The sequence below is a fragment of the Anas platyrhynchos genome, chromosome 26 (genome assembly GCF_047663525.1).
Source record: "Anas platyrhynchos isolate ZD024472 breed Pekin duck chromosome 26, IASCAAS_PekinDuck_T2T, whole genome shotgun sequence".
In the NCBI taxonomy this organism is placed as follows: Eukaryota; Metazoa; Chordata; class Aves; order Anseriformes; family Anatidae; genus Anas; species Anas platyrhynchos.
This window is the reverse complement of record NC_092612.1, coordinates 5,137,401-5,158,575: the sequence shown is the minus strand read 5'-3', so window position 1 is coordinate 5,158,575 and position 21,175 is coordinate 5,137,401. Positions and strand designations below refer to the sequence as shown.

Genomic DNA, 21,175 nt, shown 5'->3' with positions numbered 1-21,175 from the left:
CAGTCACAGTGCATTACAGGCTGAATTATTTCACTATCTGTATGTCCTTCCAATTAATTGTTTTAATTGGCATTGGTTAACAATGGGCTTAATTTGCAATTTTACATGACGCAGGAATATGTCCTATTTGAGCATTAAAAAAAAGGTGAAATTAGACATACTTTGAGCTCATAGCGATCCACAATAACTATGTAGTCTGTCTCCGTAGGGACTTGTACAGTGTTCTCATCACTTACCTGTTGTTGGTCTTCTTCCCAAGAACGTTCAGGAGTCACCGCTTGAAATGCCCAGGAATCTGGAAGGACACAGATTTCTTCAGTCAGGTTTTCTGTTTATCTAGAATACAGTCTCAGTGAAGTATCCTGTACCTGCCAAACAGTCTCTTTCTACAAATACAGAGACAGAATTGTTATCGTCTTCACTGAGAAATACTTGGCTTCTCCCTTCTTTCCAGCTAAAGTCACTGCTCCATAAAAATTAGAAACTAAGACAAAAAAAGCAAACAAAAATACCCACAAACAAACCAAAAGCACTAATGAAAAGCTTAATAGTGGAAAAAAATAGTCATGTTGCCAATTCAGGGCTCAGAGTCTCAGAGCGCGTGCTGAAAGGTGACCCCCAGCTGGCTGCTGGAGGAAGCTGAGGCAGCGTTCAGCTCTAACCTTTGCCTTCTTGGCTGGCATCTTTGCACTCCTGCTGTCAGTGGGTGTTGAGTGTCCTTCCTCCCAGCCTCAGCACGTGCCCTCAGATGTAGGCAGCGTTTAGCAGCTAGAATTCACTCCAATATAAAGAGTACAAATCATGCGTTTTCTGCTTTTGCTTTGGAACTCTTAGCTTGAGGTTTTCCTGCAGGCCATGAGGTTTCTTGCAGCAGCAGGGATGAGTTCTGTTAGCAAGAGGCTGTTCTGTGCTTCGATTGTGGGAAGACGAATGGTTACCTGTGCACCGTGAAATAGAACTTGACACCTAGCACACCGCACTTGCAGCCTGTGGGGTGCTTTAACAAGCAGGTAAATCAGCAGAGGCTGTTTTGCAGCCGGGGTGATGCTGGGTGATTAAAAAGCAGGGGCAGAACAAGGAGTTTCTAGTGTTTGTTCTTGCTTGTCATCCGACTCTCCACTTCCACTGTTCGTTAGAAAAAAAACAAAAAACAAACAACAAAAAACAAGGGGTAAGCATCTTAATATCTTTATTGTAAATGGAAGGCACAAAACAGACCAGCAACAGAGACTGTCTAAGAGAAATACTTGGTGCTTTATAAACAAACAAGGAAGTACCCTTAGGTAGGTGTGATAATCCTCCTCTAACCCGTTTTTGGAGTGCAAAAATAGATTTGTTCCTTTCTTGCTCTTCTCTCCAGGACAAAGGCAGAATAGGCAACTGCAAAGTTAGACCAGGGAGGTCAGTTTGTTCCATACTGAGAAAGACAAGCCTGTAAAACAAACTAGACAGATTTTCTTTGTGTTATTTATCTTCCTTCAGCAAAGGCAAAGCTTATGCCACTTCTTGGTGTGTATTTCCAGAATTTGGGAAAAAGGCTTTGCTCTCTTTGAGAGACTGATAACTTGATTTGATTAACTGAAGAAAGCTGGAAAACTGTTCGTTCCTCATTTTTCACTTGTTACTTTCTTTAGGGTTACTTTTAAAAAGAAGATTTCACTGATCACAAGCCAGTAGAAGACTTTCAGCCCAAGCAAGGGTGAAGACAGCTCTCTCCAAGAGCAGAGGAAGTCCCTGTGGAGAGAACCCGAGCTTGTTAGCAGAACTCGTCGTCATGTCTAAACAAGGAGACGATTGCTACTTCTATTTCTATTCTACCTGTACCAAGGTATGGCTGGCTTTCCTTTGCTTTGCTTTTTTTCCCCATTTTTTTCAGGAAGGAGTAGATTAGGAGGAGGAAGCACGCTGGTCTTTGGTTAACTTGAGAACCAGATAGATTCTGAATTCAGTTGTAGCAACATTAGGCAGCAGCATGGCCATTTTTGAGGCTGTACTCTATTTTCCTTGTTGGTTTCCTTTTGGTTCCAGGGAGACAAATGTGCCTACCGCCACTGCGAAGCTGCTCTGGGCAATGAGACGGTCTGCAAGCTGTGGCAGGAGGGTCGTTGTTTCAGGAACGTCTGCCGATTCAGACACATGGAAATTGACGTGAGTGCCTAACGATGTGTTCTCAAAATCAATCAACAAAAGCATTTTTCAGTGCCGTAGGTGTACTGATTGTGCTTTTGCAGGATAGATTTGTTTGCTTCAAAATCATACTTGTTTCTGTTACCAAGAGAGGGGGTGGGAGGAAGCAGAGGAAAATAAAATCAATGCCTTAGGTATGTCTTAGCAAGATATATATATATTTTTATTAGATGCTGACAGTTTTCTCAACAGATGCAGAATAGCTGTTAAATAGACTGCTAAAACCTGCTGGAGCAGGGGGGTAATAAACAGGCTGTTCTATCCTCATGGGAGCAGGCTTGATAAGGAACTCTCAGGTCTCTTCTGACCCACAGTCCTTCCGATAACGCTGTTCTAGCTGCCTGGGGTAGGAAGTGGGGAAAGTTAAAGGTGCAGAAGAACTAAGTCTCCAAGAAGTAGTTCTAGACAGGGTTAACGTAGGCAATTTCAGATGTTCTTTTTCCCTCTGAATAATGCTAGTATAATCCTAGGTGTATTAGTTTAAGCCACCCTCAACTGATGCCTGAGAGTGCCTGTCTTCTCAAACTGAATGATGACAAATCTAAATGTGCATAGTGGTTGCAGCTTATGCAAACTTTGTGAATATGCCCAGAAATACTCCACTGAACTGAGAAACTGACCTTTGGAATGATGTTTCAGCACTGTGTTGTGACAGCTGTCATGATCTGGAGCTGCGCATCTCTTTGCAAGCCTCAGGTGCATGTTATCACGAGCTTTTCTTTCTTTCTGTCTTCAGAAAAAGCGCAGTGAGATTCCTTGCTACTGGGAGAAGCAGCCGGGAGGCTGTCAGAAAGCCAACTGTGCTTTTCATCATGCAAAGGGACGTTACATCGATGGACAATTCTTCCCACCAAGCAAGAGTGTGTTTAGGTCCTTTTTCTTTAAGCACTGAAGAATTAATTTGGAGTATTACTTAGTGGGTGCCAATCCTGTAGGGGGCATCAGGTAACTGTTCATTTGTGAGTGCAGGAAAAGGTCTGCAGTCATAGGTGTACTGCACCGAGTGTACTGCTGGTGTTTGTTTTCTGCTTTCGTGCTCAGCTTCTCTTGGCTTTGTGTGATGTTTGCCTTGCAGTTTGCTTCCTGTTGTTTCATCTTTTGCTGGGTGGTAGGGAGATGTGTTGTTGTTCGAAGGGAAGTCATTGTTCCCGGTGTAAACAGTGATGGGGTGGGCAAAAGGAGATGCTGAATTCGTTGTCTGTGCGGGTTATCTACCTTTCCTACCATCTCTTTGCATTGTGGTCAAAGTTTTAAACTGCCATATTACCGATGATCCTCCTCTTCCTCTAGCTACACTGCCAAGTCCGCCTGAGTCCGCGGACGATGATTTGAAAGTGGCTCAGATGTCACTGCAGCAAAAGAAACTTTCTGTCCAGTCAAATCCCTCTCCACAGCTAAGGGGGTGATGAAAGTGGAAAACTCTGAAAATGTCCCAAGCCCTACACACCCTCCAGTTGTAATCAATGCTGCAGATGATGATGAAGATGATGATGGTGAGCATGTTATGGTTCTTGGAAGGAATTTGTGCTGTAAATGAATGTGTAGATCTTTGGTTCTTGAAGGAATTTGTGCTGTAAATGAATGTGTTAAATCTTTGGTTCTTGAAGGAATCTGTGCTGTAAATGAATGTATAAATCACAGATGACCTGAGGTCTGACTAGCGATAGGGCAGGCAGTCTGGCCAGGTCACTGGTGGCTTTGTCTGGCAGTCAGTGGACAGAACCTGAAACGTTGGAGGAAAGCTTAGAACCACTCCTGGCTTTAGCTGGTCTGTTGTGTAAAGTTCTGTGTGAAACTAGGAAGGAAATTTCTTTTTTCTGTCTGAAGAGCAATGTGTTGTGTAGTAGTTAAAGCTGCAGAGAGAATCTAGAGTCCTAGATGTTTTGTCCTAGTGTATTCTACTTAGGAGTTTATCAGGTCAGTGTAGCTCTTTAAAAAACAAAACAAAACAAAAGAGCAACAAAGTTTTTTATATGAAGCATGGGCTGAAGTGTCACTGCATGAGCTACGTAATCATGAACAATCTGGTCTATGCATAACTGAATAGATTTTTCCCCTTCAGACCAGCTTTCTGAGGAAGGAGAAGAAACTAGAACTCCCGTCCAGCAACCAGCTGCGGAAGGCAAAAATGGATTACGGGTGATTTCCACTCGCAAAGGCAGTTCTACTACTACTAAACAAGGTATTCCAGCACCTTAGTAGGATAAATCAGAAGAACTTGACAGTGAAGTCAAAAGCAGTGTGGTGTAAAAACACAACAAAATGTAGGGGTGCTGAATGGACTCGGTTATTTCCATGATCTCATTTCTGCCATTCATACCATCACGTGCCCATTGGGTCAGAAAGGTGAACTCCTTTTCTTTACTTTTGGAGAACAAACGAGGGCCACAGCACGGAGTTTAAATGGCTGCACGTGCAGCCTTGCAACCACTGTTGATAAGCCATATCTAACGATAGAGGGATCTAATATCGTGTAAATGGATTAAAATTAAAACTACATTTTTAAGCCTGAAGGATGATAGGGGGGGCAAAATGCCCTTGGTTCTCTGGCTCTTTCACTTGTGAGAAGTGTTGACAGGCTTTATTCTAAATACTTCAGAAAGTTCCTGAGTGCTAAGAAGCCTGAGGACCTGTGGTCCCTCAGTTAGTGCCTCTAAGCCAGTCTCATGAACTGTTTCCTGTTTTCAGAGGGCAATCTGAATTTTGGAATAAAAACACTTGAGGAAATCAAATCTCAGAAGATGAAGGAAAAAAATAAGAGACACGGTGGTGAGTTAATATGCCCTACTTTCTGATCCTGTTCACGGCAGGTGATGGTGCGTGGGAGCTGCTTGAGGGACAGACTTCCATTTTTAGCTGGGGGCATCAAGCAACCTGATTCTCAGCCAGCTGGTATTCTAAATGGGAGTTCAAAGGGCAACCAGAGGCAAATTAGTCACCTCTCTTATTTACATGCTCTTCTTGCTGTATTTTGGACAGTAACAAATAATTTAAAGTTTTTTGTTTTTTGTGATAGTTTTTTATGTTGGGTAAACTTCCTTATGTTTTGGTTGCTCTGAACAGAAGGTTCTTCAAGATCTTCTCTTTGTCCCGTTGATTCTATGATTTTTCCTGCTCCAGAAAAGGAAAACGTCCGGACAGTGGTGAGAACTGTGACACTGTCTTCCAAGAAAGGTAGTAAGGAATGCTTTTGTTTTGATTTCATTACTCCCAAACTGGAGGGTTAAGCAATAATTAAAACAATTCACCCATGTTAGCCTTCTGGTGCTGCCTTCTGTTCAAAACGTGCTTTTATGCTTCAAGTCCCTGGTTGTACTGGCAAGATTTGGTGCTCAGGTTAAGTGCAGTGGCAGGAGAAAAAAAAAAAGTGTCAGTATGCAAATAGGGGGGTAACTGAAAAACAGAAGAGTAACGAGAAGAAAGAGCTGTAGAAGACAGTGCTATATAAGACGCAATTGCTGAAGCATTAAAGAGGCTGACAGTGGCAGGTGTGGACACAGTCTGACAGGAGTTTGTGTATACATTGTTTAGAGCTGTGCAAATGCCTTTGAAAGGGAAAAAAGTGTGGAAGTACTTTTACTCGTAGACATTCACCTTCGAAAGGACTATTTGTCAGCATTTGTACCTAATAATATTCTGCTTGCTTATGCAGCTTTGTTCTGCACAAAGTATAGCTGTCAAGCAGACTCAGATTCACTCTCTACTATCTCAGCTGGAATTTGAAGCAAGCACTGAGACTATTAATATTTTTTTCTATGTTAATTATAGTTAAAATATGAGTTTATGTGGTTTAGCTGTCAAAACAGTGTCTGACATGGTGGAGATGGGCTAACAGGATAATATTTCTGTTGGCTACTGGTTTCTGTGAAATAGAAAAAAAAATCCCTTTTGTTTTAGGAGAGGAACCTGTGGTTCGACTAGATCTTGCTGCTAGACAAGGAAAACGGAAAGCCTCCGCGGGTAAGAACTTTTTATGAGCTGTTACGTAGGTGCTGCCTTCTATATATGACTGCATTAAAGAGTATTTTTGATGTAAGAAAGGCAAATACGTTGCAGTGGAGATCTGTGTTGACTGCAGAAATGGCCAAAAAAAAAATCATTTATCAGCTGAAAGGCAATTCTATGAAAATATGCTTGAAAAATAGAAGCTTATTGTTGACTGTTCTCAAAGCTTCCTGCAAAGAAAAGTTCTTACAATATTCCTTGTTTTCTCTGAAGACGATGTAAGCACCCTTCCAGTGAAGCGCCGCCTTGCTGAAAGGCTGGGGAAGAAGGTAGAGGCTCTGGGAAATGCTGACAAAGCACCCAAGAGAGATCCAGGTACTAACCGGGCATCTGGATTGGATTCCTGGGTTTTGTATTTAGTCTTTCTGTTTGTCCTTTTCCAGTGATGTTTCTTTTTGCATGTTGGCTGAGGTGGTAATCACTGGGATTCAAAGTTCCCTTTCCTGTCTTGTTTTGCAATGTGAACCTGAAGTTGACATTATGCAGCCTCCCTAATTCGTTCTGTTTCTGTTTTGCAGTTCAAGTTGCCAAGTCTCTGAAGGACAGGCTGGGATTACCTCCTAAACAGACCAGTACTGAGAGAGGTAACAGCTAGATATTAAATATGCTTTCTCCTCCTTCCTTTCCATGAACTTGGACTGCTTTCATCCATCCCTAAAAACTAATTGAAACGAAAACAAAGAACTGATGCCTCTTGCTTGAGTGCTGAAGCTCTTCTGACAGCCACTATCAGAAATCTGGCTCTAGGTGTGTGTTTCTTTTCTACTTGTGCCTTGTCAAGGTTTTTAGCTGCTTCTGTGAACCGTTCCGTACAATTAGAATAGAACCACTGCCAGGAGCAGGAATTTGAAATGCAGTCTGAAAAAGTACTAAAGTAAAGCAGCATTTCTGTGTAGCAGTTCTCTCTGGATAGGGCTGGTCTTCAAAATACAAGTGGCTCAGAGGAGGAGGAGAATGTTGTTCTAAGGATATTGTTCTAAGATGCATTATTGGGAACAGTCAAGATTAGTTTTCCTTAGTGCTCTGACAAATGTTGGAGACTGAAACTATTGCTGGACTCTCTTTAAATGTTGGTGCTTCTCCTCATTTCTTGATGATGACAGGGAAGGCTGCTAAGCCGATGGGAGAGATCCATGTGAAAACACTGGAGGAAATCCGTCGTGAGAAAGCTCTTCAGAGACGCGAAACTCAAGCCAAAGCCGAGGCTGAAGGGCATGGTAAAACTGAAGATTCCAGCGCAGGGGCAAGACCTGCTCGTGCAGCTCCCTCAGCACAACCCGGACCTGCCCCAGCAGAGCAGAAATCTTTATGGAGCACAAAACTAACAGGTGCTCCATAAACAGATGCTTTAATGCCTGCCCCAGTGAGGTGCTTCCCATCTTGAGCAAGTTCAGTTTGCTCAGGATCTGCTTCATGGATAATTGCTGAATGGATTGCACATTGTAGCCTTTCTCTCTCTCTCTCATGGGGCATAAGGAAATAAATGCACAAAGGAAACAAGTACCCAGCTTTCTTTATTTCTGCCGTTGACCAAACTTTTTTTGGTCTTCTTTTTCAGGTGCTTTAAAAAAAGAAAAGAAGGCAGTGGAATTGAACCAGCCTTGTCCTAAACTTTCCTCTGTACCTGATGTACAGGTGAGTCCTCTGTGAAGACACACATACATTCGTACAATTTCTGATCATTCTGACAAGTTTGGTTACTCACCGTGTGCCACCCTCTTGAGTGTGTTCTTACCCTTCAGCACCTGGTAGGAGCTGCAGTGCAGTCTAAATCCTATCGCCAGCAGCATTTCCAGACAACTCTGTACTCCTCAAACTTGGAATCAGTCTGTTTATACCACAGCAACAAAGAAACCCTGTTAGCACCAGCTGAAATCTACACAGTTAACGTGGAGGGAATTCTTTTTGTTCTTACTGACTTGATCTGTCAGACATGAAGGATTTAATACAGAAGGCCAGAATTCTGTGTTGAAGGAAATCAATCTGTCTGTGGGTACTGTCTAGGGGAACTTGTATGACTTTCTGCTGCTTAAAAAGAATGGGATAAATAGATGTACAGCAGAACACCCTAGCTGTTTAAAGAAGCTTGCCATAGTGGATATTGCAGATATGTGAGACTGTGTCCATAGTAAAGCATGGCTCTTGTTACAGGCAGAATTTTAGGGAAAAAAAAAACACAACAGTAACCTGAACGATATTAATATGCTGTTCCACATCAAGACCATTTTGGAGGGATTGCTGATCAGATTTTCTTAACGAAATCTCCACGCACGGATTTTTTTTTTTTGTCCTATTCATGCACTACTTTTCTTTCCTTCTAGCCCACTCAGCAGAGTGGAACTCGTAAATGTCCAGAGAAGAGCTTTGAAGAGAGACGGTGGGAGAAGTGGCAACAGCGAGAACAACAAGAGAAGCTTGGGAAGGAGGAAGCTGCTGTCAAATCTACTGCTGGCTTCTTTCATACTGAACCAGCAGGGAAAGTGGCAGCTCAATTTCAGGGCCGGGAAGATAAAAGTAAGTGTTGAAGGTTAAGAGTTACTTAGGTTGTCTTCTGAAATACAGACAGAAGATGACAATTCTCATGCTGTAACTCTGGCTGGGTGCATTTTGCCACGCAATGCTACGAAGCGAAGTGTGGACTTTCTTTTTCTTAGTTTGTTTCTTTTCCTGCCAGCCAGATGTTAGGTAAGGAACGGGAGACTAGAAAATGACACGACAAATTTGGACTTTGTAGAACAACTTAACTGTGGGACATCACTGCAAGGGAGAGGAAGCTGGTACAACAGTTGCATACGCTCTTGTCCTACTCTAACTGCTGCTTTTCCCTTTCCTAGAGGGAGCAGGACTTGAAATATAAAAGCTGTCTGTATTTGTGAACCTAGCTGGCACTTAGGATTGCTATGTGTCTGAGGTTTCCCTTGTCCTGGATTCTTATTTACTGTAGCTATTCGGTTTCTTGGTTCCTTTGTATGGATTATTGGTAGACAGAGTTTACTATGTGGAAAACATTCCTGAGAATCCAGGCAATGGTGGTGCAATTCTGCTGGCCAAATGCATTTAACTGTGTAGAAGGACTGTGGAAATGATGAAGAGAACCTGGATTTTTCCTGAGGCAGAGCAAGACTGTATCAGTTCTCTCTTCCTTTTACTCTAGCCAACTTGATGACATCTGCGAAGCCTTCGGGTGGGAAAGTCACTTTCCCCAAGAAGAAGGCACTGAAACGTAAGGCACCTGGGAGTTATCCCTCTGCCATAGCAGCTGTGGAACTCCGGACTGCCTTGGATGCTGACATGATGGGACCTCCAGCCAAAAAAGCAGCCATGGTAAGGCCAGGAGCTAACGCAGAGATGGATCCCTTGTTAAATTCCTACCCTCCTCTAGGAGAAAAGGTGGAAAAGGCAAACGTTCTGCAGGCCTTCTGTTTCCTTGGAAATCCAGTAGCTGTCTACAGGATGCTTGTAGAACCCTTCTGTATTTATGAGCTGAATGGCACTCTTTAACCGGTACTCTGATGCTGTGATTTCTCTGGTGGGGGGGATTTTGTCCATGAATGCCACGTTCTTAAAAGACACAAGATCATGAGTAACCTCCAGGTGAATGTGAACTTTCTTCAGGAGCACCTTGGTTTTGTATTTTGGCCACGGCTCCGCAATGCCAGAGGAGAAGCAGTGTGGAGGAAAAAGCTATTAAGGAATCTTTTACCCATGTGTCATAAATACTGTTTTGCTGCTTTCTAGGGTGTTTCAGACGTGCCGGAGCACGCCCCAGCCATCAGACTTGAAGAAAATGCCCAAAACAGGTGACGACCCCAACTTGTTCTTTTTCTTAATCAGTGTATATCCCCAGGGAAACATAAGTTCTGTCACATGTGGGAAAAAAGGAGGGTTCTGAGATAATTAAAGCCCAAATCCATCAAAGGAATAAGTCACCTGAAACCACTTTCTAGCAGCTAGCAGGATTGCTTAATTAGGCTTTCTTTAAATGCTGCAAGTCAGCACAGCTTTCCAGTGACTTCTTGGGTTGTCTGAATACCTGAACGAGGAGGAGGTGAAGTTCTACTTCCTCGTGAGGTGATAGATGAGGAGTAGTGTCCTCTGCCTTTTGGTCCTCAAGAATGCCATCTCAACTCCAGGTGCCCTGGCTTCACAGATAAAGCCCCAGACTGAAAAATGTAGCTGGTAACACATCGGGCTCTAAATGTAGCCCTGGGTTGATTGATAACAATCCCTGTGTAAGATTGAAGCGTAGGAGGGCTTGCCTACAGTTTTAAGAGCCGGTTTGCAGAAAAGGGATTTCCCGTTAAGAAATGGCACATCCTGATTGTTCTTTCTTGCTCTCCCAAGACCTGAAGTGCGTCTTGGAAGCCCGGCAAGATTTGAGGAGCAGATGGAGATCAATCTCGAGACCTCGACCTCAGCTTCTTCCCAGCTAGAAGAGGCACGGACACGCCGGCTGAGTTCCACAGGGAACGCGCCCTTATCTGCGGATGAAGATTTGGAGAAGCTACTTTGGGAAATCTCAGGAGGCAGACTGGAAGCCGAGATTGACTTAGACCTAGGGAAGGACGAGGATGAGCTCCTCCTTGAACTCTCTGAGATGATTGACAGTTGAACTGTGTAGTCCTATGGTATATTTAAAAAAAAAAAAAAAAAAAATTGAAACTGTTCTTCTTGTTGGATACCCCGAGGTGATCCTTTTTCTAACTGAGGCTCTGCAATGAGACTTAAAGCACAGTCCGAACGGGTAGAAATTGGCAGGATCTGCACTCAGTTGTCCTAAATTTCCCTGCTGGTCAGAGGTAAGGTCTTGTGCATCCGTTCTGTAACTATAGGTGGCTACCTTCGATATCGAGAGGACAAAGCACTTCTTTTGGCACAGAAAGATCTCCATTGGCACGCCACGGTGGCTGCAAATCGATCTTCTGATGGAGCGATGCTCTGAAGGCTTAAACGTAAACCTTCTTCCTTCCTCCCCCCTTGGCACAACTCGATGTTGGGCACATTGTGAAGCTTCGGTGTTCTGATTTCTCGGACAGTTGATAGCCAAATCCTGGAGTTACTATGTCAACTCTTGACTTTTACTCGTGTATGCCATTGTTTTGACTGTACCCGTGTCAGATGATGAAGCTGTAGGGGTGTGAGGGAGCAGAATCGTTATTCCAGTGTGTTGTGGACCAAGCTTGCTGCCAGGACTGGGGGTGGGGGTCATCCCACCCAGCCTTACTTTCAATTATCAGGGATGATCAACTGGTGAAAAGCAGCAGCTCTGCCATGCGGCTCCGCTACCCCCACTCCCTTCTCTTGTGCTGTACCAAAGTTCCCCCAGGCTTTGGTTGGTGCTTTTTGCTGGTGTGAGGACTCTGGGGCGAGAAGTCGGGACTCTGCCGCAGTCTGAAAGGGTAACCCCTCCTTTTTAGTGGCTTTTTCTTGCTTACACATTAATCTTACAGACCAGGCTGCCACTTACAAGGAACAAACCCCTATTTTTAGGGTCACAATTTTATTATAACCTTATTATTGCCACATCAGGGCCCAGGGACCATCTCTGGAACCGGGAGCAGGGCCTCTGTGGCAGGTCCTGTCCCAACGGACACAACGGACCTGGTTCCCTGCAATGCGGACTTCTTAGATGGTGAGGCCTTATTGGAGAGGAACAGCCCTCCTTTCAAATTCCCAAATCCTCATGCTAGGAGATGAGGCCTGAATGTTAGAGCCCAAAGCCTCCTCTTTGGGTCCAAACACCCATCTGGAGGGATCAAAGCATCACTTTAGGATCCAGACAGAGGAAGCGGGCTGCGCTGTGCATGATTTTTAGGCCCCAGCATCACATATTAGGGCAGAAAGCCTCTTCCTTGGACTCTAAAGCCTTGTTTGAAAGGATAATTCCTCCTTTTTAGTGGCTAATGATTTCTTGTATCCCCCTAACTCCCTCTCTCAGCCATCCAACCCGCAGGGCTCAGCACTTGTTGATGCTCTAAGGAAAAGCCTGAGGAGACAGAGAGCTGTGTGTCCAGCCCACAGGGCGCCGGACAACAGGCTGGCCAGGACAAGGAGACAAAGAACAGGCAGGCAAACTGCGCGAAAGAAGCAGGAAAGCTGGAGGAAGAGGTTCTGCCTCTGTTCTGCTGCTGGCTGGAAAGCGGATCTGAGAAGGGACAGCCTCGTTCGCAGCTGCTCGGAAGAGAGCCCCAGCTCGTGTCTGGAATGCTCTGGTGTCCCCAAGGCTGCCAGCACTGGGAACAGCCTGTTTATGGCGGTGCCTCCCCTTTCCTGGTCTCGCAGAGAAAGGGAAGCCCATGCAGGACCCCGTTGGGAAGGCCTGCAATGCCATGGGAGGGCCTGCGTGCTGGAGCAGGGCAAGAGAGCGGGGACAAGCGGCAGAAGAGGCTGGAGAGGGGAAAAGGTGTCCGCAGGTTGCTTGTAGCTTCTCCCTCCCCTGGCCACTTAGCGCGAGGCGAAGCACAGCCTGGACACTGGCGATTCGGGTGCAGAGCTTTATTCGGACAAGCTGCCGGCCGGCTGCCAGTCCTCACCCCCCCGCTGCCCCGCACGCCGGGGGGGCCGCCCCCAGCCCTGGCAGGAGGGCCGGGACGGTGGTGGGGGCCGGGGGGGTGGTATCCACGGGGGCTGGAGGGCGCTGGGCCGGTCGCGCTGCAGCCGGCTGGGGTGCGCTCGTCCAGGCCCGGGTGGCGGCCGCTGGCGCTGGGCCCGTCTCGGTGCCCGGGCTTCTGAGGCTGCGGAGAGGTGCCTGCGGAGAGAGGAGGCTGGGCAGCACCCGGCGGCCGCGCCGCAGCACCTCACCGGCGGTGCTGCAAGGCCAGCGGCAGCCGGCCGACGGGGAGCTGGGGCGAGAGACGGCCGCTCACTGCTGTCTTCTCCTGCGCAGCCGGATGACCCCACAGCACAGAAGCGTGCTGAAGAGCAGGGAGCCCACGATTGCCGCCGCGCTCACGAGGCAGTGCTTGCGCACGGCGGCACCGGCCGAGGCACTCGCGCTCCTCTCGCCAGCCGCACCTGGAGGAACAGCTCTGGGCCTTAGCGCGTCCTCGCACTGCTGGGCAGCCTGCGGGAGCTCTGGCAGTGCTGAGACGGTCGCTCTCCCGCTGCCAGCCTCTCCGGGAAGAAGCTGCCTTGCTTGCAGCAGAAGGCGCCGCCGCCATGCTCGCGGCTCCCGCTTACGGGCTGCTCAGTACCTGGATTCTCTTGAAAAAACTGGAACACCCCGATGTGGCGGGCTTCTCCGGGCTCCGAGAGCACTGCCAAGAAGGAGAGAAAGGGAAAGCCTCAGCACGGCTTAGGCACAGAGGATGCCGAAGGACGGGCGGACAGACGGGCGGATGGAGAGGCTCCCTCTGCGAGTCCGTGCAGCCCCCTGGGCCGCAGGTCACAGGAGGGGTCCCACTCGCTGCTGCGGTGCTGCTTTGGGCCCCTGGGGACTTGGGCAAGCTGCGGGGCTCAGGTGCTGCGGGAGGTACGCTCTGGTACGGGTCACGGGCTGCAACTGGCTGCGGTGGGAGGCAGGCGATCCCCACCCACAGGCACGGAGGCCCGCCAGCATCTCTGGCACACTGCTGGCGCTGAGCTCCGCGCGCCAGAGCCCACAGCCCTCCTGCAGAGCGCTTCCAGGCTCCTTTGGCAGCACCTGCTCTGTGCTAAGCGTGCCACCGGACGGCAATTACCTGGTGGGACGGTCGCTGGCGCTGCCTCTGGCGCTCCCTCCGAGCCTGGCAGCGTGTTTCCCCTGGGAAGCGCCTCCTTCTGCACAGCCTCTCCGTCCGCCCCTTCGGCAAGAAAGCGGCACAGTTGCACTGGGAGCGACCGCTCCTCAGCAGGAGGATGCTTCTAGCTGCAGCAGGCGATGCTTCTCAGCATGCACACGGCTGTAGCCAGCCCCTCAGGCTTCCCCGTGCAGCACACCCACCCTGTGCTCCCTCCAGTTCCTGCAGGATTTCCTGCAGGATTGCCGAGGTCCTCTGGGAGCTTTGGCCTCTTCTCGCTTGATGCCTTGCTCTTTGAGGACCCAGCGCGGAAGCTGGAGAGCCGTCGCCTACAGCCACACCTGCAAGCAAACACAGAACAGAGCAGCTCCCACCAAACAGGGCGGGATGCTTCTTCCCATCGCGCAGCTCCCACAGGGGATTGCTGCACGGCCCTGGGCTCTCCCTCCCGCCCAGGAGCCTCTTGCAAACAGGCAGCAGGGGCCTGCAGTGCCAGCGTGCCGGGACAAAACGAACGAAGCGTGCGTGCAGCTGCCCAGAGAAGGGCCTCCCCAGAGCTCAGCCCAGGCTCGAAACTCAAGCCCACCGTGCCCGCTGGCTCTGCAGGGGGCGGAGCGGCTGGCAAAGACAGCTTGGCAAGGCAAAGCGCCCCAGGCGTGTCACCGAGCCTGAGCCCTTCCCTCTCTGCTCTCCTGCGCGGCTGAGGCCAAGGAAGGCTGAAGGTCCATTGCACGCGGGCAGCAAACAAGGACAATGCTCGCTCCTCCCTCCCGCTGACTTACTTGGGGGATTGCCCTGGGGCACGAGGACAGGACCATGCTCGGACGTCCCGGACAAATCACCTACAGGCACAGAGCAAAACCGTTGCCAGTGCGTGCTGGGAGCTCCTTCTGCCCCAGCGCCCTGCGGTGGCTGACAGAGGGGCCGGGGCACGGCGCAGGGCCCAGGAGCAGGGCGAGCTGGCAGAAAAACACTCGTCCCCGCTTCTTGTGGAGAAGAGCCCACTGGCCAGGGAGAGGCTGCAGCACTGCTCAGCTGGCGCAGAAAGCCACCAACAAACCCCAAGGAAAGCAAGAGCCACACCGTAGCCCACGTACCTGTGGGGTGCCACCCAGTCTCAGGAGCAGGATTCCACGGCGCAGCTGGAACAGCACGGCCTGCGGGCACAGATGGGGGCCAGGACAGGTGAGGAGGGCTTCCACTGCGTGCTACAACCAAGTCTGCCCTCGGGAAGCCCCCCCAGGGAGCGGACGACCCCTCGGAAGGGGTCCAGTGCTGCTGCTTTGGAGGCAGGGGGACGGTGACAACTTACCGCTGGGCTGCCCCTGGAGCTCCACTCCAGGACCCAGCTGAGGAGCTGGGGAAGCGCTGCCGAGCACATCGTCACCTGGAAGCAAGCAGAGAGCAGACACGTTCCCCTTGCCCGCTGTGCCCCCGAGCACCCTGCAGTGACGGAGGGGCCGGGGCACGGGGCGAGATGCCCGAGGCTGCGGCGGGGCTCAGGGACCTCCCGACGGAGGGGAAGGCTGGAGCTGGGGCAGCGTGGCGCATGGCTCGGCTCACAGGGGCCCCGGGGGGGCTCAGCCCAGGCTTCGGCCCCCAGCCCCTCCGGCGACTCGCCCGCATCCGGCCCTGCCGCTGCCCCCGGCGCTGGTGCCCACCTGCTCCCAGAGCTCGCCTTGGCATAGCCCAGGCATCCCGGGCACACAGCACGAGGAGGAGGAGGAGGAGGCGGGTGGGGGCCGCAGCCCCCCACATCCGCCCCATGCTGCCACCGCCGCGTGAGTGCCGCCGTTGGGGCCGGCACAGAGAAGTGCCTGTGGCCTGACACAGCGTCACAGCGCGGCGCTGTGACCTCATGGCCGCACCCTGCTGGCACAGGGGCTGTATGCATGGGTTGGGGCTGCGTGGCATCAGCCACAGCCGCAGCTCCACTGGGCCACCCGCCCTCAGCGCGGAAAGTGGCCTCCTCCTTCTCCTCGTTGCCATCAGAGCTGGCCAGCAGCATCCTCAGTGTCCTGGAGGCCTTGGGTCTGAACAATTCAAAATAAATACATAAATAAATAAATAGAAAACAAATAAAAACAGAAAAGGAAAAAAGAAAGAGAAAAATGGTGTTGGATCCTAAAAGGCTTCTTTGGTCCCTCAAAGCCTCTGGGCTGCATGGTCTGAAACCCAAAAGGACGCTCAGTGCTGGCCAGAGTCAGAGGGGGCAGATCCTTCCTCCGGGAAAATGGTGAAGTGGAGAAAGGCAGCACTCCAGCACGCCCCTGCTGTCCCAACAGGGTGCTGGTTTTCCTCAGGTGGGCAGCCGAGTTCCAGCATGGCCGCTCTCTCCCTGCCCCTCCTCCAAGAGGCAGGGGGAGAAAATACGACAGACACATGGAGCTTGTGGTTTGAGATACAAAAAGTTTAATTAAAGGGAAAAGGGCGAGGGAGGAAAAAAATGAAGGGACGGGCAGGGCAGGGCAGGGCAGGGAAGGGAAGGCAAGGCAAGGCAAGGCAAGGGAAGGCAAGGGAAAGAAAATGGGGGAGACCGCGCGAAAGGCCAGAGAGAGGGCAAAAGAGCGAGGCCCCCAGGCGTGGGGCGTGTGCGCAGAGCTGCGCTCCAGGGAGGGCTGCACAGTGCCCCCGGGGCTGGGGAGGCACAGCCTGCGTGTAGCTGAGGATGCTGCTGGCCAGCTCTGATGGCAACAAGGAGGAAGAGGAGGCCACTTTCCGCGCTGAGGGCGGGTGGCCCAGTGGAGCTGCGGCTGTGCCATCCCTGGCAGTGTCCCAGGCCGAAGCGGGGGTCTTGGAGCAGGCTCGCTGCTGGAGAGGCGCCGGCTGAAGCCCTGTTGTTCATGGGCTTCGGGAGCTGCTTCGGGCGTGCCCCCGGCACGCAGAAGGCCGGAGAAGTGGAGGCAACGTGCCCGGGGAGCAGGGCTGCGCCGCAGGCAGGAGGAGATGCCAGGAGCTTTCCAGCATGCTCAGCTGCCTGCTGGGGAAGAGTGTCGCCTCCTCCATGCCTTCTGCAGCCTGGAGCACAGCTGCCAAAAGCTGAAGTGCGAGCGTGGCCTTGGTGCTTGCAGGATCAGCCCCGTCTGAATCGCCAGCGATGAGACCGACTCGCAGGGGTCGTTGGCCAAGCCTCGCAGGACTGAGAGAACAGAGAAGGAGAGGCGAGGTGACGGCCCTGTACCCGCAGAGCGCCCGGCCCCCCGCAGATGTTGCCCCCAGCTCTCCGCACAGCCAGGAGGGAGCAGGGGACAGGCTCCTGCCATCCCCCTCCCTGGCTCACCTTGGCAGATGTCCTGGCTCTTGCTCTGGTGCTGATCCAGCAGGTGCCTCCCCATGAGCCCTGGGGACACACGGCCTGTCAGCGCCCCCGGCAGCTCCCCGGGGTGCAGCACGAAGGCACAGGGACGGGGGACCCCAGGCTCGCGGCTCACCAGTGAACCTCACAGCCTCCTGCCGCAGGGGCTCCTGCAGGCTCTGCAGGTAGGGCAGGCTCTGGGCCAGGTACTCCTCTGCTGCGCTGCTCCTCCTGGCCAGCTGCAGAGGGAAGGGCGCGGGCTCAGCGCAGGGCGGCCCCGGCCCCGGCCCTGGGTGCAGAACTGTGCGTACCAGGCACTCGCTGATCTTCCAGCTCTGCAGCATCTCGGCCAGGTGCGCCAGCTGCCTCCAGCGCAGGAAGCGCGCGACACCAAGGAGGGCTTCCCGGGAGGCCTGCAGAACAGCTGAGATGGCAGCAGAGCCTGGGCAGAAGACCCTGCTCCCCCCCCCGCAGCCCCTCCGCAGGGAGGGGGCCTCAGTGGAGACTAACGCTGCCAGCAGCTGCAGCACCCCTGGTGCTCGGGGGCCCCCAAGGCAGGGCAGGGCAGGGCAGTCAGCATCGCCCTCCCCCGAGGAGCAAAATGCCCACCTCGGCCACGCTCTCGTCCTGGTCGTGCAGGTGGAAGGACAGCGGGAGCAGGCTCCTGTGTGCCACCTGCTGCAGCTTCTCTTGGCTGCCCTCCACAAAGCCCAGCGTGTCGAGGAAGAGGCGAATAGAGAGAAGCCGCACCGTACTTGAGTCCTGGGGAGGGCGAGAGGGGGACATGGGTCCCACTGGGGGCAAAGTCCCTGAGCCCCCAAAAGCGCTGCAAAACGAGCCTGCCCAAGGGCTCGCAGCGCCCAGGGCTGGGAAGCGGGCAGGGAGAGCCCCCAGCGGGCTGTCCCAGGGACGCAGCCATGGGGACGCAGCCTTACGTCGCCAAAGAGGGCTGGGAGCTTGCCGGCCAGCTCCAGAGCCGCGGGGCTGAGCGTCCTCCCCTCCAGGAGCCACAGCATGGTGCTGAGCATGGGCAGAGCGACAGTGTGGGTGTCGCTGTCTGCAGCCTGCAGCTGCTCCGTGATGCTCGGCAGCAGGACGAGCGTTTGCCTCGCCTGTGTGAACAAAACACCTTCCTTTGGGGAAAGCAATGACTGCCCCCTGGGCGAAAACACTCTCCCAGCCCGCCCAACACCCCTTCCCCTCCCCACTGCCTGGCAAGGTGCCAAGCCACAAGAGCCCGGGGCCAGCCCAGCCCAAGCCGCGGCACTCTTGGCGTTGCCAGCTGCCCCCGCTCACCGTGGTTGGCCTCTCGGTGAGCCCCAGGATCGCCCTGAGCACCAGGCTCTGCATGCCCAGGCACGGGCTCCGCAGGTAGCTGGCAAAGAGGCTCACGACGCAGTCCAGCTCGTCGCCAAGCTCTGTGCACTCCAGCAGCTGAAAAGGACGTGGGGCGCAGTGCCGGCTCAGCAGCAAGAATGCCAGGGCAGGAATGCCAGGGCACGGCCAAGCCTGGCCCCGAGGCAGCAGGGCTTGTGCAGAGCCCCACGTGGGCTCGCTGCTCCTGCTGCCCCTACTCACCTTGCTGAGGATGACCATGGCCACCGTCTGCCAGGAGGAGGCCTCCGTGCGGAGCAGCTCAACCAGCTGGTGGATGATGGTGGCGCGCAGGCTCCTGGGCAACTCCTTCATTTCCCTGGCAGGGAGAACGGCAAGCAGGCGCCGTCAGCCCCGAGCCGGGCGGGCCCAGCTCTCCTGGCTTTGCAGCGCTCTCTTTTGCCACCAGCCCAGCGGCCACGGGCACCCATGCTGTGGCAGCACTTCCTCCGAGAAGCCCCTGTCACCTCCAGGGCTGGGATGGTGCCGACGAGGGGCTCTCACCTGGCCACCACCTGCACGCCCCAGAGGTGGCTCTCGGCGCTGAGAAGCGCGGCCCAGCCGCCCTGCGCCTCGATGGCTAGCACCTGGCTCCCCAGGCCCACGCTGCGGAGCAGCGCTTTCAGGGCCTGCACCGTGGACCTGCAGGCAGAGAAGGGCCCGGGTCATGCCGGGAGCCCCAGCCCTGGGCTCCTCTGAGCAGCAGGGGCCGGGGATGTGGCACCTGACGGGAGTGAGCAGGTCCTGCTGGTGCTTCTCCCAGAAGACCTGCACCTCCTGCAGCTTCAGCTCCGTGGTGAAGGACACTTGGAAGAGGAGGGCCAGGAAGAGATGGGGGAAAATGGCCTTCGCCTCCCCCCGGCTGGCAGGCAGCAGGAGGATCTCGTTGAGGGGCCTTGCTGCCTGCAGGAAGCAGCCGGAGGCGGAGGCATGGGCAGGGAGGGACAGAGGAGGACGCAGCCCCCCAGGCTGGTGCCCCAGGGTGCGGAGAAGGCTGGCAGGGGCCAGGGGAGGGGAGCGGGGCCCCTGCACCTGCCCCTGCCCCTGCCCGACAGAGACGCAGACGGGCAAGCGAGGAACTCACGGCCAGGGCCAGGATGCGCGGGTGGTCCTTGCAAGAGGACAGCGCCGGTCCTCTTGCTGCTGTCGCAGGGCCGGGCTCTCCTCCGGGGCTCAGGGCTCAGGGCTCGGGGCTGGCGCTTCTCACCATGAACATCCTGTTGCTGTCTTCGGAGAGCCGCAAGGACAGCCGAGCTCGCCAGCTCTGCCAGCCCTGCGGCTGCTCGGCATCCTGGTCGCACAGCCTTGTGCCTGGAGAAAAGCGGACACAGTGTCTGTCGGCGGGGGGGCCTGGGGAGCTGGCAGTGGCAGCCGGGGGCTAGGGCACAAGCCTCCCTGGCAGGAAGGGGGCATGCCAGAGCAGAGCCGGGGGCAGCGCGGCCAGGGAGGGCCCGGGCTCTCGCGCTCAGGGCAGGGGGAACGTCTCGTCAGCCCGCGGCAAGGCTGCCGGGCTCGCTCGCTCGCTCGCTCGGGTCTCTCCTGCTGAGGAGAGGGGCCCAGGCGGCCTGGTGCTGGCCTGGCTGTGCCCGTGTCTGGAGGGACCCGGCCCGACACGGCTCCGCTCACTTCTTTGCTGTGTGACAAAGAGGCAGAGGTGGCGCACAGCCTTGGCTGCCTCGTGGCTTTTTCCCTCGCTCTCGCAGGTGCAGCACAGGAGGAGGTACCCCACCAGCCTCCCCAGCAAGGTGAAGCGGTGCTTCTCGGGGTGATGATGCCTCAGCACTGTGGCTCCTGCAAAGCAGGAGCTGACCTGGGGAGAGAGGCAGCGCGGGAGCACGGCTGAGCGGGGCGGCAGGGCCCCAGCCCCAGCCCCGGCTCTGCGCAAGCCTGGAGATGGGGAGAGCCGCGGCCGGGGAGCGAGGCCGGGGGCGCCGGGGCTGCCTGCAGCAGGGGCTCCCTACCTGGGGCTAGGAGCAGGTGTTGAGGAAGGCGGCCAGCCCGGCGATCCGCGCCATGGCCCTCTCCTCCACGGCCTCTGGCTGCTGCTGGGTGAAGGGCAGCAGGAGCTGGGGGGAGAAAAGCTGCTGGTGTGCCCGCAGCACAGGGCACTGCTCCTTCCCGTCGTCCCCCCGCTGCGCTGGCCAGGCGGGTGGCCGTGTCCCCGTCCTGCTGAAGCCCAGCCTTTGCCCAGCCCCACCTTCAAGATGTTCTGCAGCTCCAGGAGGCCACAGGCGCCGGCGCTGCTCACCAGCGCCTGCAGCAGGCTGTCCAGGGCTTCCACGGTCTGCAAAGAGGAGGACAGGGCTCGGGGCGCCCGAACACGGAGCAGTGGCATCCCCAGAGCCCAGCCCGTGCATACCCTGACGTAGAGAGATGTGTCCATGTCTGTCCCGTCCTCGTGGCCAGGGAGGTGGAAGACCCCGCAGAAGCAGGCGCGCAGGAGGCCGTTGGTCATGCCCTGCGGCGCTGTGCTGGAAGGTGTGGGAATAGAAATGTTGTTTTTGCAGAGTTACATTGTTTAGAAGGAGGGAATGTGGTACTGAGATATGCTTACAGTGATAAGAAAGTTTAGCAGGCGACCTTGTAAAATGCAGAC

General features: G+C 53.7%; 2 protein-coding genes, 1 long non-coding RNA gene and 1 pseudogene across 3 annotated transcripts; 2 read left to right on the top strand and 2 right to left on the bottom strand.

Annotated features, from left to right (window-relative positions):
* Positions 1 to 593: 593 nt before the first annotated feature.
* LOC113841009 (zinc finger CCCH domain-containing protein 11A-like) lies at positions 594 to 9,940 on the top strand (annotated as a pseudogene).
* Positions 9,941 to 9,976: 36 nt separating this feature from the next.
* Positions 9,977 to 12,443, top strand: LOC139999536 (uncharacterized). The gene is made up of 2 exons (XR_011805001.1): positions 9,977 to 10,325; positions 10,537 to 12,443. It is a non-coding gene; the product is annotated as an uncharacterized lncRNA (long non-coding RNA).
* A 244-nt stretch (positions 12,444 to 12,687) lies between these two features.
* LOC113842161 (uncharacterized) lies at positions 12,688 to 15,704 on the bottom strand. The gene is made up of 9 exons (XM_072027869.1): positions 15,572 to 15,704; positions 15,223 to 15,297; positions 15,008 to 15,067; positions 14,693 to 14,752; positions 14,114 to 14,251; positions 13,872 to 13,973; positions 13,386 to 13,448; positions 13,059 to 13,206; positions 12,688 to 12,940 (listed from the first exon to the last, which is right to left on the bottom strand). The coding sequence occupies exons 1-9, from the start codon at positions 15,675 to 15,677 to the stop codon at positions 12,688 to 12,690; spliced, it is 1,005 nt and encodes a 334-aa protein (XP_071883970.1). The 5' UTR covers positions 15,678 to 15,704.
* Positions 15,705 to 17,778: 2,074 nt separating this feature from the next.
* LOC139999486 (uncharacterized) lies at positions 17,779 to 19,146 on the bottom strand. Its single transcript, XM_072027868.1, has 4 exons — positions 18,784 to 19,146; positions 18,502 to 18,639; positions 18,141 to 18,317; positions 17,779 to 17,967 (listed from the first exon to the last, which is right to left on the bottom strand). The coding sequence occupies exons 1-4, from the start codon at positions 18,892 to 18,894 to the stop codon at positions 17,779 to 17,781; spliced, it is 615 nt and encodes a 204-aa protein (XP_071883969.1). The 5' UTR covers positions 18,895 to 19,146.
* Positions 19,147 to 21,175: the final 2,029 nt, after the last annotated feature.

Coding starts and splice junctions, on each gene's coding strand:
- LOC113842161 (XM_072027869.1), bottom strand. CDS start 15,677: ATGGGGCGGATGTGGGGGGCTGCGGCCCCCACCCGCCTCCTCCTCCTC. Junction 15,068..15,222: donor GCTCCAGGGGCAGCCCAGCG/GTAAGTTGTCAC, acceptor CTGTGCCCGCAG/GCCGTGCTGTTCCAGCTGCG. Junction 14,753..15,007: donor GACTGGGTGGCACCCCACAG/GTACGTGGGCTA, acceptor CTGTGCCTGTAG/GTGATTTGTCCGGGACGTCC.
- LOC139999486 (XM_072027868.1), bottom strand. CDS start 18,894: ATGAAGGAGTTGCCCAGGAGCCTGCGCGCCACCATCATCCACCAGCTG. Junction 18,640..18,783: donor CCATGGTCATCCTCAGCAAG/GTGAGTAGGGGC, acceptor CGTCCTTTTCAG/CTGCTGGAGTGCACAGAGCT. Junction 18,318..18,501: donor TCACCGAGAGGCCAACCACG/GTGAGCGGGGGC, acceptor TTGTTCACACAG/GCGAGGCAAACGCTCGTCCT.